Genomic DNA, 12569 nt, shown 5'->3' on the forward strand with positions numbered 1-12569 from the left:
CACAACATCAAGCTTTAAAACGCGTCAAAGGCACACCAGACAGTCTAATAATTGCTCTTTTCGAGAAGTTCCTCTTCTTCTCAAATATCTCATCTTCTCAAGTTTCTAGACAACTTATTTTGATCCATTTGATCCTATTTTAGTGCAATAAAGAACTCAAAAGCACGCCAGAAACCTGAAAACTGGCACCTGTTTATACTTTTTCTTGACTTTTCAATGAAATTTGAGTAACTTTGGGAAGATTCTAGATGGTCGTTACGTAGAAAATACATAGAAAATCACAAGATTTGATGAAAAAATGACGAGATGAAATTGTACAGTTTCTGCTATCTCGAAAGAATGAAAGTAAAAGGTTGCGGGTTGGCGGAGAGAGAGATGGAGAGAACATATGATCGGTCGGTCGATTTTTCGAAAAGCACATAGAAAATGGGCGGAAGCGAGGTGAGACGCAGAGAGAATTTCATCGGTCAGACGGCCAGAGAGATACGAAGTGAAGAGAGTGGAAGAAGAAGTCTATTGATTCTGTTTGGTGGCGTCTCTCGTCTTCTTTGTTGACCCAAAGTTCCTTAGGGCGCGGAAGCGCCAGCTTTTGGTGGGAAATTGGAGGAGCTGAAATGAATGAAGGAGGACTCCTTCTAGAGAAGAGCCTCTGGAAATTTGAGATTTTTTGCTCGTTTTTAGATTTTTTTTTCTGTTTTTAAAGAAATTAGTTTTATTTTATTGAAAACTTGTAAATTTATCTGAAAATTAATTGGTAATCACTAATAAATCTTTGCGCTCTCCACTCTCTAACACGTGTTAATAGAGTTAACTGAGGGTAACTTACTTGTGTAGTTTGTAGTCTCTTAGCCTCAATAGAAATTCTCTTTATGCTAATTTATTTACTTTTTGGGATTTTTTGAATGAAATACAAGTTTTTTAGAACGATTTGATTTCAACAATTCGATAAATACAAAAAATCAAGAAAAAATGGGCAAAAATCAATGAAAAACAACAGAAAGAGGCTTAAAAACTGAAAATTATCATTAATCACTGAAATTTCTCTGCACTCTCCACTCTCTAACGCGTGGCACAATGGAGCGCATTTGCCATATTCAATTTTTAAGCGAAGACCCCACAAATTCCGAGGAAAAAAAACTCCTGGGAAACGAACTCCTGGGAAAAAGGCGGGGCCAAGCGCGCTGATTGGCTAATCAGTTGCGCAATCTTGCTAATTAGCATTTTGCAGCCAATCAGCGCGCTTGGTCCCGCCTTTTTCCCAGGAGTTCGTTTCCCAGGAGTCTTTTTTCCTCGGAATTTGTGGGGTCTCTTTAAGCGATTTTTTTTTGAAATAGCACTTTTAACGTCTGAAACTGCTTAATTTCTGAACCGATTTCAACAATTTTTGAAGCTAAAATATTTTCTGTAATTCGGGAAACTTTTTAATATCAAATTCAGTATAGTTAAACCTATAAAGTCTGCAGAGAATTCCCTTATCAATTTTTCTTATCAATTTCCCTTGTTTCCGCTGGTCAAACCCCAAAAATCGATTAATTTCTTTCAGAAATTCTTCGCAAAATGGCTGCCACGTTGGTCTCAAGCAATCGAAGCTTTAAGGGACGTCAATTCGTCTATAAACATGCCAGGTACCCTTTGAATTTTTTTTCAAAAAAAAAACAATTAATTTCTCTCTCAAAACCTTTTTTCCAGCACCACCACCAACTGCGACATGACATTTGGTGTCTATATCCCGGATCACGAAGCCGATGAGAAGCTTCGCACCCTCTTCTACCTCTCCGGACTCACCTGTACCCACGCGAATTTCATGGAGAAATCCGGATTCCAGCAATACGCCTCGAAGCACCGTTTCATCGTCGTTCACCCAGATACATCGCCACGTGGCGTCGATGTCGAAGGCGACTCGGACAGTTGGGATTTCGGAAAAGGGGCGGGATTTTATGTGAATGCCACCGTGGAGAAATGGGCGAAAAACTATAGAATGTATGATTATATTGTCGAGGAATTGTTGGAGGACGTCGTGCCGAAACTCGCTCCGATCGATACAGCTAGAGTTGGTGAGTTTTAGAGACCGCCCGTGTTTTTTTTTCGAGTTTTAGAGACCGGCCGTGTTTTTTTTCGAGTTTTAGAGGCCGCCCGTGTTTTTTTCGAGTTTTAGAGACCGTCCGTGTTTTTTTTTCGAGTTTTAGAGACCGCCCGTGTTTTTTTTCGAGTTTTAGAGACCGTCCGTGTTTTTTGAAGTTTTTTGAAGTTTTTTGGTGTTCAAAAACTCCAAAATTATCTCATTATTTTCCCATTTCCAGGAATCTTCGGCCACTCGATGGGCGGTCACGGAGCTATCACCATCGGCCTCCGCAACCCTTCAAAATTCAAATCGATTTCCGCATTCGCTCCGATTTGCAACCCAATCACCGTTCCATGGGGTCAAAAAGCTCTCGCCGGATACCTTGGAGACGATCAATCCACGTGGAAAGAATACGATGCGTCGGAAGTTCTGAAGGCGTACACGGGACAATGTCGTATTATTCTTATCGATCAGGGAACTGCTGATAACTTCTTGGAGCAATTGAAACCCGAAACCCTGAAGGATACGAATCACGCTGGAGTCGTGGTTAGAATGCAACCGGAATTCGATCATTCTTACTATTTCATTGCCACGTTTATGGAAGATCATTTCGAACATCATGCCAAGATTTTTAGATCTATTTAATTTATTTTCTCTGATGTTTATTCTTGTTTTATGCTGTAAAAATAGTATTTCTTTGTTTTTCTCTCAGAAAATCTCGAAAATCTGACTGAATTTCACAAAATCACCTCAATTTGATGTTTTCTGAGGCTAACCGGCTATAAACTACAAATCTCGTTTAGCCTCAGTAAAATCGGTTTTCGGCGCACAGGCTACACTCTAGTCACCTTAATGATTGATAAGATGATCGGAAAGACATGTGGTCACTTTGAAAAATAATTTTTGTTTTATTTTTCCTCATATTTTTTTCGCTTTTCCTTGTTTTTGAATGATCTTCCATTTCGTGTTTTGGCTGAGGCTAACTTTTTTGTAGTTTGTAGTCGTTTAGCCGCTGCAAAAGTCATTTTTTAATCTCAAAAAGATGAAAATAATCAGAAAAGTGAGACAAAATTCATTGGCTTGAAATTGGCTTGAAAAATACACGTAAAGCGTCACAAAAATAGAATATTTACAGCGAAAAACTGAAAATTTTAAACAAAAAAAAAGCTAAACAAATTCTTTTCAAAAAACCGGAAAACATTTGTTGAGGTTTTTGGGATGAAGAAGACAAGGCGGAGCAAGAGAGAACACTGGCAGTAGAAGATGCGCTCTACTGGACACATGTTGTCCGTGGAGCGTATTTGCATCGGAGAATACTAATTAGGTTTTAATTGGTGCTTCAAAACCAAATGGTCGGCGCCACGTATCGGGAGAGGATGACGTCGATAGAAGGAGATCGCAGAGCTTATTGAACGGAATAGAGGACCTTCGCCTGGAAAATTGATCGAGTGAAAAAGTGCGCTCTACTGATAAAAATAAACATTCAAAATTTTAATGCAGAAATCGCGCTCTATTGATGAAACTCTAGTTTTCTTTTTCAGAAAGTTAGCTCCAGTGGCACAACGAGCAGTATTAAACTTTACTGAGGCTAACACACTTTTGTAGTTTGTAGTCAGTTAGCCTCAGTAAATCTCTAGATGTTTACTGAGGCTAACTGACTACAAACTACAACTTTTCTTAGCCTCAACAAAAATCGGTTTTCACCTTCAAATTTTACTGAGGCTAAACGAGATTTGTAGTTTGTAGTCAGTTAGCCTCAGTAAACATCTAGAGATTTAAACATCTAGAGAGATTTACTGAGGCTAACTGACTACAAACTACAAATCTCGTTTAGCCTCAGTAAAAACCGAATTTTCTCAAATTTCTCTTTTTTTTCCGTTTTTTTTCAGAATTTTTTTTGTAGTTTGTAGTGTAACTCACCAATAACCCATTTCTCTCCATTCCACTCAATCTTGATATGAACAACTCCTTTGGTTGCTCTCAATGACAACGCAGCACTTCCCTCTCCACGTGATCTCAATAAATAATCACCCAAGTGACGATTCTCTAACCGTTTCTCCGCCTCCACTCGATTCATGTTTTGCTCCATGTAGATTTCAGAGTCGCTCTGAAATTTTTTGGAATTTTAAGAAAAAAAAACAATTTTTTCTCGCAATTTCAAAAATTCCTTTATAAAAGAAACTTACAGGTCGTCTCCGTTTACTTTCATCCCTTTTCCTTCTATCCACTGCCGAGTTACCACATTGAACGAGTTGATTGACGAACGAGGAGCTGGAGCACATCGAAGGTGAGCCTGCAAGAAAATGGAGAGGCTTAGAGGGAGACTACAAACTATAAATGCTTTTGAAAATTATCTAATCAATGAGCTTAAGGGATTACTGTAGTTACAGTATTCGTCAGGAAGCCGCATCTGGTCAAATTTAGGCACATTTTTTGAATTTTGACTCTAAAACATGGAAAAATGGAAATTTTGACGATTTCCTACCGAAAAACCATCAAAAATTGACAATTTTACTGAGGCTATGGAGTTACAAACTACATAACAAGTTAGCCTCAGCAAAAAACAAAAATCCATTGAAAACTTTGAATTTTGTATGGAAAAAGGGATTTTGAAGAAAATCCGATTTCGACGATTTAAATCGCGATTTCCGATTTTGAACCGATAAAAACAGTCACAGAAATTGACAAAGTTTGCTTATTTTTCAATTTTCGCTGAGGCTAACTGAGATTTGTAGTTTGTAGCTAAAAGACTTACCATGCGGAGACACCTTCGCATCGCCAGTCGCCGTAGTCGACAGTCTCACATCAGCCGTGGAGAATCTGACAGAGTTGGGACGGGCTAGAAATTCCCAAGGAGTGTCATAGTGGTCTTCGGAACCGAATTCGGATGCATTCGCCATTGTCATCATCATTTTTAACTATTGTGCATAACTGGAATTGAGAAAATTGAGAAAATTGAGAAAGTATTGAGTTGAATTGAGAATAGGTAGACAAAGAGAGAGAGGGAAAAACGGTTATTACTTCTCACATAGCTGTTCAAATCGAAAATAATTAGAATATTTGGAATCCTTATCAAATTCTGAATCGAATAGACACCCAAATCGCAAAAATCGGAAAATTTTGGGTTAGGGTGCGCGGGGGCACCACTACACACAACCGACCAGGATTCAATTCCACCTACCGTCAAAATTCTTTTGCAATCTTTTATATAGTAAAAAATCCTGCTTTTAGCCATATTAGTAACTATTTGTCCAACATTTACAATTTCTGGGCCACACTGGAATAGGGTGTGAAAAAAGGGGTTCGGGTGTCCCAGGGCTACAACTGCACACAAGTTACCAGGGATCAAGACTCAATTTTTTTTCGTTTTTTCTTCCAAATTTCCCTAAAAATGCTTACAAGTGACTAGAGATGAGAGAGGTAGTGTGAGAAATGAAATGGGATACTCTTGATGAGCGAAGAATGGGAATGGAGGAGGAGTAGACCAGTAATTTGAGTGTATGTTTATATTCATACTCTTCTCTTTTATTCTTTATTCCCATCGAATGACCAGTTCTAGTTTCAAGTGTTTTCTCATTCAGGACACTACCACAACGACAATAAGGCGTCTGTTTAGGAGAGGAGGTTCTTTTTAGGTGGATAACTTTGTTGGGTAATTAGCTAGAAGGAAATAAATAAAATTTTTGAAATCCTTGTGAAATTCTAAATCGACTAGATACCAAAATTGAAAAAAATTGGGAAAGTTTGGGTTTGGGTGCGCTTAAGGTAGACAACTGCACACAACCGACCAGGGCTCGATTCCACCTGAGGTCAAAATTTTTATTATTATTTTTTTTGAGTCTTTTTCTACTATACCACTTCTCAGAACATAAAATAAGCCATAAAAATTCTAAAATAAGAAATAAAGGATTACTTAGTAGGGGGAAGCGACCATTTTATGGTCTCTTCTCGATGGACTAAAAGAGTCCCCGAACGAGAGAGTACAGAGAAACGAGAGACACAACACCGCCTCAGATTAAATTGCGGTTTTGAAACGACGTTAATTCGGTGTGCCTTCTTCTTGGGAGCCCGAGTGACCAAGAGAGTGAGAGACGCAGAGAGAGATGCTACGGAAAGGGGGGGGGGGCTCACTAATGACAAAAGGATTGGTTTGTGTGGAAGAAAAGAAGAAAAGGGGGGAAAAGGGAAGAAAATGATGGATTGGGTTTTCTGGAGGAAACGGAAGGAAACGACTTGGAAAGTGACAGGTCTACTTGTCAGCTGATAGGCAGTCAGGGTCTCCTTAACTTACCTAGGTTTAGCATAGTTTAAGGCTCTTAGGCAACATTTCTTAACAACCTTTAAGAAGTTTCTAATGTGAGGACTTTGAGAATCCATCACCGGCCAAAATGTTATTAACTTTGACAGTGTATTTCGGTGTCATTCAAATGTCCGATAAATTCAGTTTTTTTTGGTGGGCTGAACAGATCAAAAATGGGTCATCATTTTTAAAGTTGACCATTTTTTGTAGCGAAATTTCCTAGCAAATTTCATATCAACAAAGTAGCGACCCATTTCAGTAGTGCTATTTTTGAGCTGTTGACTTAGAATTTACTATAACTCTCTAGGAAATATCCCTACAAAAAAATGGTCAACTACAAAAATGATTTCCTATTTTTGCTCTGTTCAGCCCATACAAAATTGAGTTTATCGGACATTTAAATGACACCGAAATACACTTTCAAAATTGGACATTTTCAACTGAAAAAGACAAAATATGATATCTTTTTTGCCGGTACTGTAGCTACTTGTTACTATGAAGTTATATTTTGGCTTACACAGGAAAGTTAGGCCATAAACTTTCCAATATAATGCTCAGAAAATTTTGTAGTTTGTAGTCACTAAGCCTCAACAAAAAGTTCCCTCCCTGCACTGGAAGAGGTCTTGATTTGAACAAAACCACATTTTCGCCGGTCTGCTTAAACTAAGCCTCAGCGCCAAAACAAGTGAACAATGAATTTCAAACAACTTTCTCAGAAAAAAGTTGTATTGAATCGTTCTTCTCCTTTGTCGGAAACAATCCTTTTGTTCTCTTTGTAATTCCCTTGTTGTCAATTGACACGTGGCTAGTTTTCTTCGGAAGGGAAAGAGCAGAGAAACCATTAGTTGCTTTTTGATAGATTGCCCATCAACAAGAATTGTTGTTTTGTTGTGAGAATGTGTGGGATTGTTCAGAATTGTGCAGAATTGAAAAAAAAGAATTCAAAACTTTTTTTGTTGATTCTTACTTTAGCAGTAACACCTAGACGATTGTATTGGAGCTGCATGGTACAAAGCAGGTTTGTCGAAAATCGAGCCGGGCCGGACTGAACTTTCAATCGGACTGGCCCGGACCAGTCGGCGCGGATTCAAAAATGGGATTTTTTAAACAAACTTTTTTTGAAAATTCTTGAAAAATCAGAGTAAAAATGCCTAAATTACCATCCGCATTAACATTTTAATTCAGTCTGAAACTTTAAATTGAATACTAGACTTTTTTCAAAAAAAAAGGCAAATTTTGGTGAAAAACGGGGCAGCCCGACTCGTGATAAGTATGGTAAAAAGTATTTTGGGTTACTTTTATTTCTAAGACTGACTGACTACAAACTACAAAACCCTCAAAGTTGTGAAAAGAAGAGACCACCAGGAGCATTTGAAAAAAGAGTATTCTGCGTAAACCCTCCCTCCTCTATGAGTCTCCGTACATATGTTTGGAGCCCCCAACAACATTTTTTATGAGAAAAAAGAAAAGAAAAAAGTGGTGACGGGGCGGGAGAAAAGAGACACTAGAACTATGCATTTGAAATTGGATTTCGTCGAATTTCGAGTTGTTGGAGAAAAATGGACACTGGGAATGTTAGTTTTGAGAAAAAACGGGGGAAGATTTTGTAAGGAAAGGGGGGGAGCTGAGAAGTTCATTAGGGGTTTGGTGTTTGGGATTCTAAGGAAATTTTGAGATTTTGAGAGATTTTTAGACAAAAAAAGGAGGAAAAGTTGATTTTTGAAGTCTTGGGAGCTAGTGGTTACAAAAAGAAGCTTCACAGAAAATCCCAGGGATTCCAAGTGAAAAAAGACCAGACTTGTAAAATCTCGAAAATTTTTGAAATTGTTACTAGTAAAAACACGAAAAAACCAGAAATCTCACAAAGTTTGAAAACTGTTTAGACCACTACAAACTACACACACTCATCAACCACCTAATGAATATTAATCTATCCGTCTCCCTTTCTCTTCTCTCAAATTGTCAAAATGAATAGCACATTTCACGTCGAATTTCGTGTCAATTGACAAGTGTCTCCTCCCCTCTTCTCTCAATGTCTCATGGATTACGAAACAAGTCATCAGAGAGATAGTAAGGGGAATAGAAGGAGACGCAGAGAGTTACAAATATTTGGATCCAATTGTTTGCTCACTCATTATCACTCGGTGAGAGAGAGACACTTGATATGATATGGGTTGGCACATGATCCCTTGTTGAACTGGAAAATGAAATGAGAACAACTTGTTCTTTGCATGTTGACAAGACTATAGGTAAACTGATTCATAGAAGAAAACCTGGAATACGCCTCTTTTTTCGAAAAAAATCTGGCTCTAGAAAGGGTTGAGGTGGCATTCTCAACCTCATTAGATCATCCAAAACTAGAAAAAGGGAAAACAAAAAACTTAGACCGTGGAAGAATTGAGCCCTTCCTGGTTGTATGCCGTGATGCCCCTCTACAGGGGCACCCTAAAAAAAAGCTCTACAGGGGCACCCTATTCCTTTTTTAGGTTGAACTGCTAGGAGTCGAATTATAGGCCAAATTACCAAATGCAGCTCAAACTTTTTAGACTGAACTGAGGACCCAAGTACCTTTCAAACATTTTGAAAGCGAGTTTTAGAATTTCGAACTTTGTTTGTTATGGAAATGGACAAAAAATAAGGACTTTGAGGAGAATCGAACCCTGGTCGTTTTTCCAAAATATAGGTATCGAGATCTAATCGCTGCAGAATTTTACAAGGATTTCAAATATCTATTCAAATTTTTCATACGACCTCCACAAATCGAGTTATCGTCGAAAAACCAATTTTTTACAAATCTCCAAAAACGTCTTTCACTACCACAAATCACTCCCCTTCTTGCTATTACGGTATCCCCTTTCTACATCCCCCTCATCATAATTTATGAATGAATGAAAAACGAAACAAAGGGTGTAATTTATGACACGTGCTAAGGGGTCACATGCACACGGTGTAATGTGAGATACCTTCTGCTGGTGTCTTGGTGTTATTCGTGTGCAACAGGAGGAATGCACTTTTTCGAACTTTTTTCTGGTCAAGAAGAGCAGTAAGGGGGCAATAGGAGGAGATAGCGGTGGGGTCAACTAAAAGAATACCAAAAAAGGAAGGTCAACATCCAATATGTTATGATAAGATAACTTTGACTCATTCATAACTTTGTTTCTAAAAGTTTATGTGGTGAAATTAAAGTTGATATTTCGAAAAGTTGTAATCAAAATATTTGAACTCCTTGCGAAATTTCGCGTCGGCTAGACACCCAAATTGCAAAAATTGGAAAAGTTTGGGTTGGCGTGCCCCTGTGCCACTGCACACAACCTACCGGGGTTCAATTCCACCCATTGTCAAAACGTTTTTGCAAGCTTTTTGTATACATTTTTAGCCATATTAGTCACAAATTCGTCCAACATTTACAATATCTGCGCCAACCGGAATAGCGTGTGAATCATGAATATATTACTGTAAGAGGAGAACGGAAGGGGGCGACAAGCATAGAATAAAGAAATGAGACAATATAATCAATCAATGTCTTTCCAATTGGGCACCCGTCATTCTATAGGGAAGGGACTGTCATCTGTTGAATAAACATGGTATTTGATGGAAGGAAGAGGTGCAAGAAGACGGGTGTGCATAGGAATAGGGCAAAGAGAGGATGGGTAATTAGGTAATAGTCAAGAGGGTGCGAAAAGAACACCCAATGAAGAGACTACAAACTACAAAAATCTTGTTAAGCCTCAACACTAAAGCTCTGACAAATTGCATGTTCGTCTAATCGAGTACTGAGAAGAGAGACTGATCTGACCCCCACGTGTCGACCAGCTGCGTGTCCTCTCATTCAGAAGAAAGAAAAAGAAGAAGACATCTGCTCTTAGGGTTCATCTCGACACGAAGAGAGATCATATCGAAACGAGAGACACAGAGAAAAAGAGAAAACGGACACTTATCGTATCGACATGTGTTATGATTTTTCAGGGTGTTGGGTGGGTTCAGTGGGTTCGGAGAGTGATTGAGAGAGATAGAGAGAGCAATTAAATCGTAATGGAATGGGTCCTTGGAGACTGATGGAAAACTGATGGCGGTGGTGGTTGATGGTATGTGAGCACTTTTGGGAAAGTGCAGAGCATCGGACATCTGGATAGACCGATAAACAGATGGACAGAAAGATCGGCAGAGATTAGGCTCACGTATTCTGGTTCATTTCAATCCCGCTGAATCCACGTTTAGAATGATTTACGTGACTTCAAACTTTCCATTTTTAGTACTGAAATCCCACAAAAACCTGAATAACTTTTTTCACAAAATCGTTTTGCAAAATTGGAATACAGATTTGAAATCAATTCAAAATTTCCGTAACATATCTCGACCCTAACTCCATCTCAACTCGGGATAATCCCCAAGTTAGCCAATCTTAACCAAGCCTAACCAAGCATGGACTCACCTAGCTATGAATAGGATCTAACAAAGGACACCTCCCAACCGAGTGATAATGACCAACAATCACTGTAACACTTAGTAGGAACAAAGCGGTGTGAAAATCCGGGAGAGCATGTTTGCATAGGCTTAGGAACGCTTAGCAATGCACATACATACTAATAGGTGTAACAAATTACAAGAAAAGAAGACAAAAGATCAAGTGGATGAACTCAAAAAGATCTTTTTTCTGGTGGAGCAAATATAGGGCTTCATTTTGGTAGTTGACAATTTTTTGATAGCTCCGCCCACTTTTGAGATATGCGCCTTGAAAGATGACTGCGGAATACGTGATCTGGCGTGCCTCGGATTATCTCAATAACTAGAAGAGGTAGGAAAAAGTGTTTAACTACAAAAATAAAGATTTAGATAAATTCTACTTGAAAAATGCAGTCCTTTGAACGAGTGTATCTCAAAATAAAGAACAGTTACAAAAAATAGGACAAAAATATTTTAATGTTTTCGTGCTGAAATGGCGTTGCTCCCCTGAGAGACCAAAAGGTTACACCACCTGCCTCTCCACAATTAAACCCTCGTGAAAGATCCCTTGCGGCAATCATCAAAACATTAATTAGCCAAGAAACAGCTGTTCCTCTCATTTTCATTCATCAGAATTCACAAAAAAAATAAAACGAGTGTAGATCACAAAAAACTGGCTCACTGTTTTCTGGGGGCTGGTGACTCTGAGTCATTTAGTGGTTGGAATGGGAGAGAGAACACTTGTATTACTAAGTGAAAGGGGGGACTGGAGACAAATATTTGAGGAAAAGAGTTGGAGGAAAAAGGGTTAGAAGTCAATGGTATAGAGAAGGGAAGGTGATATTTACTAGGTTTTGACGGGAATATCGAGAAAAAAAGTAATTTTGATTACAAGTTGGAGGAAAATTTGTTGGTTGTGAGCAGTGGAAGCCTTCACCTTAACCATTCGGTGAAATTTTCCCAGTTTTCTCATATGGAGGATCTATTCGATGTAGGCTTTCATGGAGATTCTGAAGATGGGATCAGTTTACGTTAAACGTCAAAAACTGAGATAAATAGATAACTTTGCCAGGTCTTCTTTTCCCGGTTTTGAAATTCAGTGATACGGAAATTTAAGCAATGTAGAATTTTATAAGAAAAATAACCGAAAAACCGAAGAAAATTAGAAAAATCGCAAAATTTCAGTCTGGAAATTCAGAAAACCGGGTTTTATAGTTGGAAAATTAAAAACAATCTGAAAATGCGTTTTTTGAAATTTGTTTTGACATCGCACTCCTAAATTCGATAAATTACGAAAATAGCGGTAAATTAGTGGAAAATGATAATTTTAGGCCGAAAAAACGTTTAAAAAATCAAATCACAAAATTTCGGTTTCAGAAACACCTAAATTTTTTTAAATTAAAAATCAAAAATTGGTTATTGTTGCTGAAATTCGAAAATGTTGACTAAAAATGTGTTTTTTGACCCCAAAGGCAGGATAATATGAAATTTTACTCGTTTGAGTTGAAAAAAAAAAGATTGTTGACCGGAAAAATTCTGAGAAATCACAAAATCCTGAAAAACGCTGAAAACGCTGAGTTTCAGTAATAAATAAGTAGTTTGTAAATACTAACCAAGACTCTACAGCAAGCAACAAAACTAAACTACAAAAAAATCCAATTTTTTGAAAAAAATCTAAAAAAGAACATTGTTAGTTTCTCTTCTTCTTCTTATTTCTAAGAAAAGTGTCGTATGTGAAAAAGAAAAACGACAACCGAGAAGACC

At 38.1% G+C, this 12569-nt stretch overlaps 2 protein-coding genes across 2 annotated transcripts; one reads left to right on the forward strand and one right to left on the reverse strand.

Annotated features, from left to right (window-relative positions):
• Positions 1 to 1557: 1557 nt before the first annotated feature.
• Positions 1558 to 2707, forward strand: GCK72_003547 (uncharacterized protein; the record flags this gene model as incomplete). Its single annotated transcript, XM_003107424.2, has 3 exons — positions 1558 to 1625; positions 1690 to 2054; positions 2301 to 2707. The coding sequence occupies 3 exons, from the start codon at positions 1558 to 1560 to the stop codon at positions 2705 to 2707; spliced, it is 840 nt and encodes a 279-aa protein (XP_003107472.2).
• Positions 2708 to 3378: 671 nt separating this feature from the next.
• GCK72_003548 (uncharacterized protein) lies at positions 3379 to 4974 on the reverse strand (the record flags this gene model as incomplete). The annotated part of the gene is made up of 4 exons (XM_003107470.2): positions 3379 to 3494; positions 3983 to 4169; positions 4249 to 4355; positions 4818 to 4974. 4 exons carry the CDS (start codon positions 4972 to 4974, stop codon positions 3379 to 3381), a joined length of 567 nt encoding a protein of 188 aa, XP_003107518.2.
• Between the last annotated feature and the right edge of the window lie 7595 nt (positions 4975 to 12569).

The sequence above is a fragment of the Caenorhabditis remanei genome, chromosome I, assembly GCF_010183535.1.
Source record: "Caenorhabditis remanei strain PX506 chromosome I, whole genome shotgun sequence".
Lineage (NCBI taxonomy): Eukaryota > Metazoa > Nematoda > Chromadorea > Rhabditida > Rhabditidae > Caenorhabditis > Caenorhabditis remanei.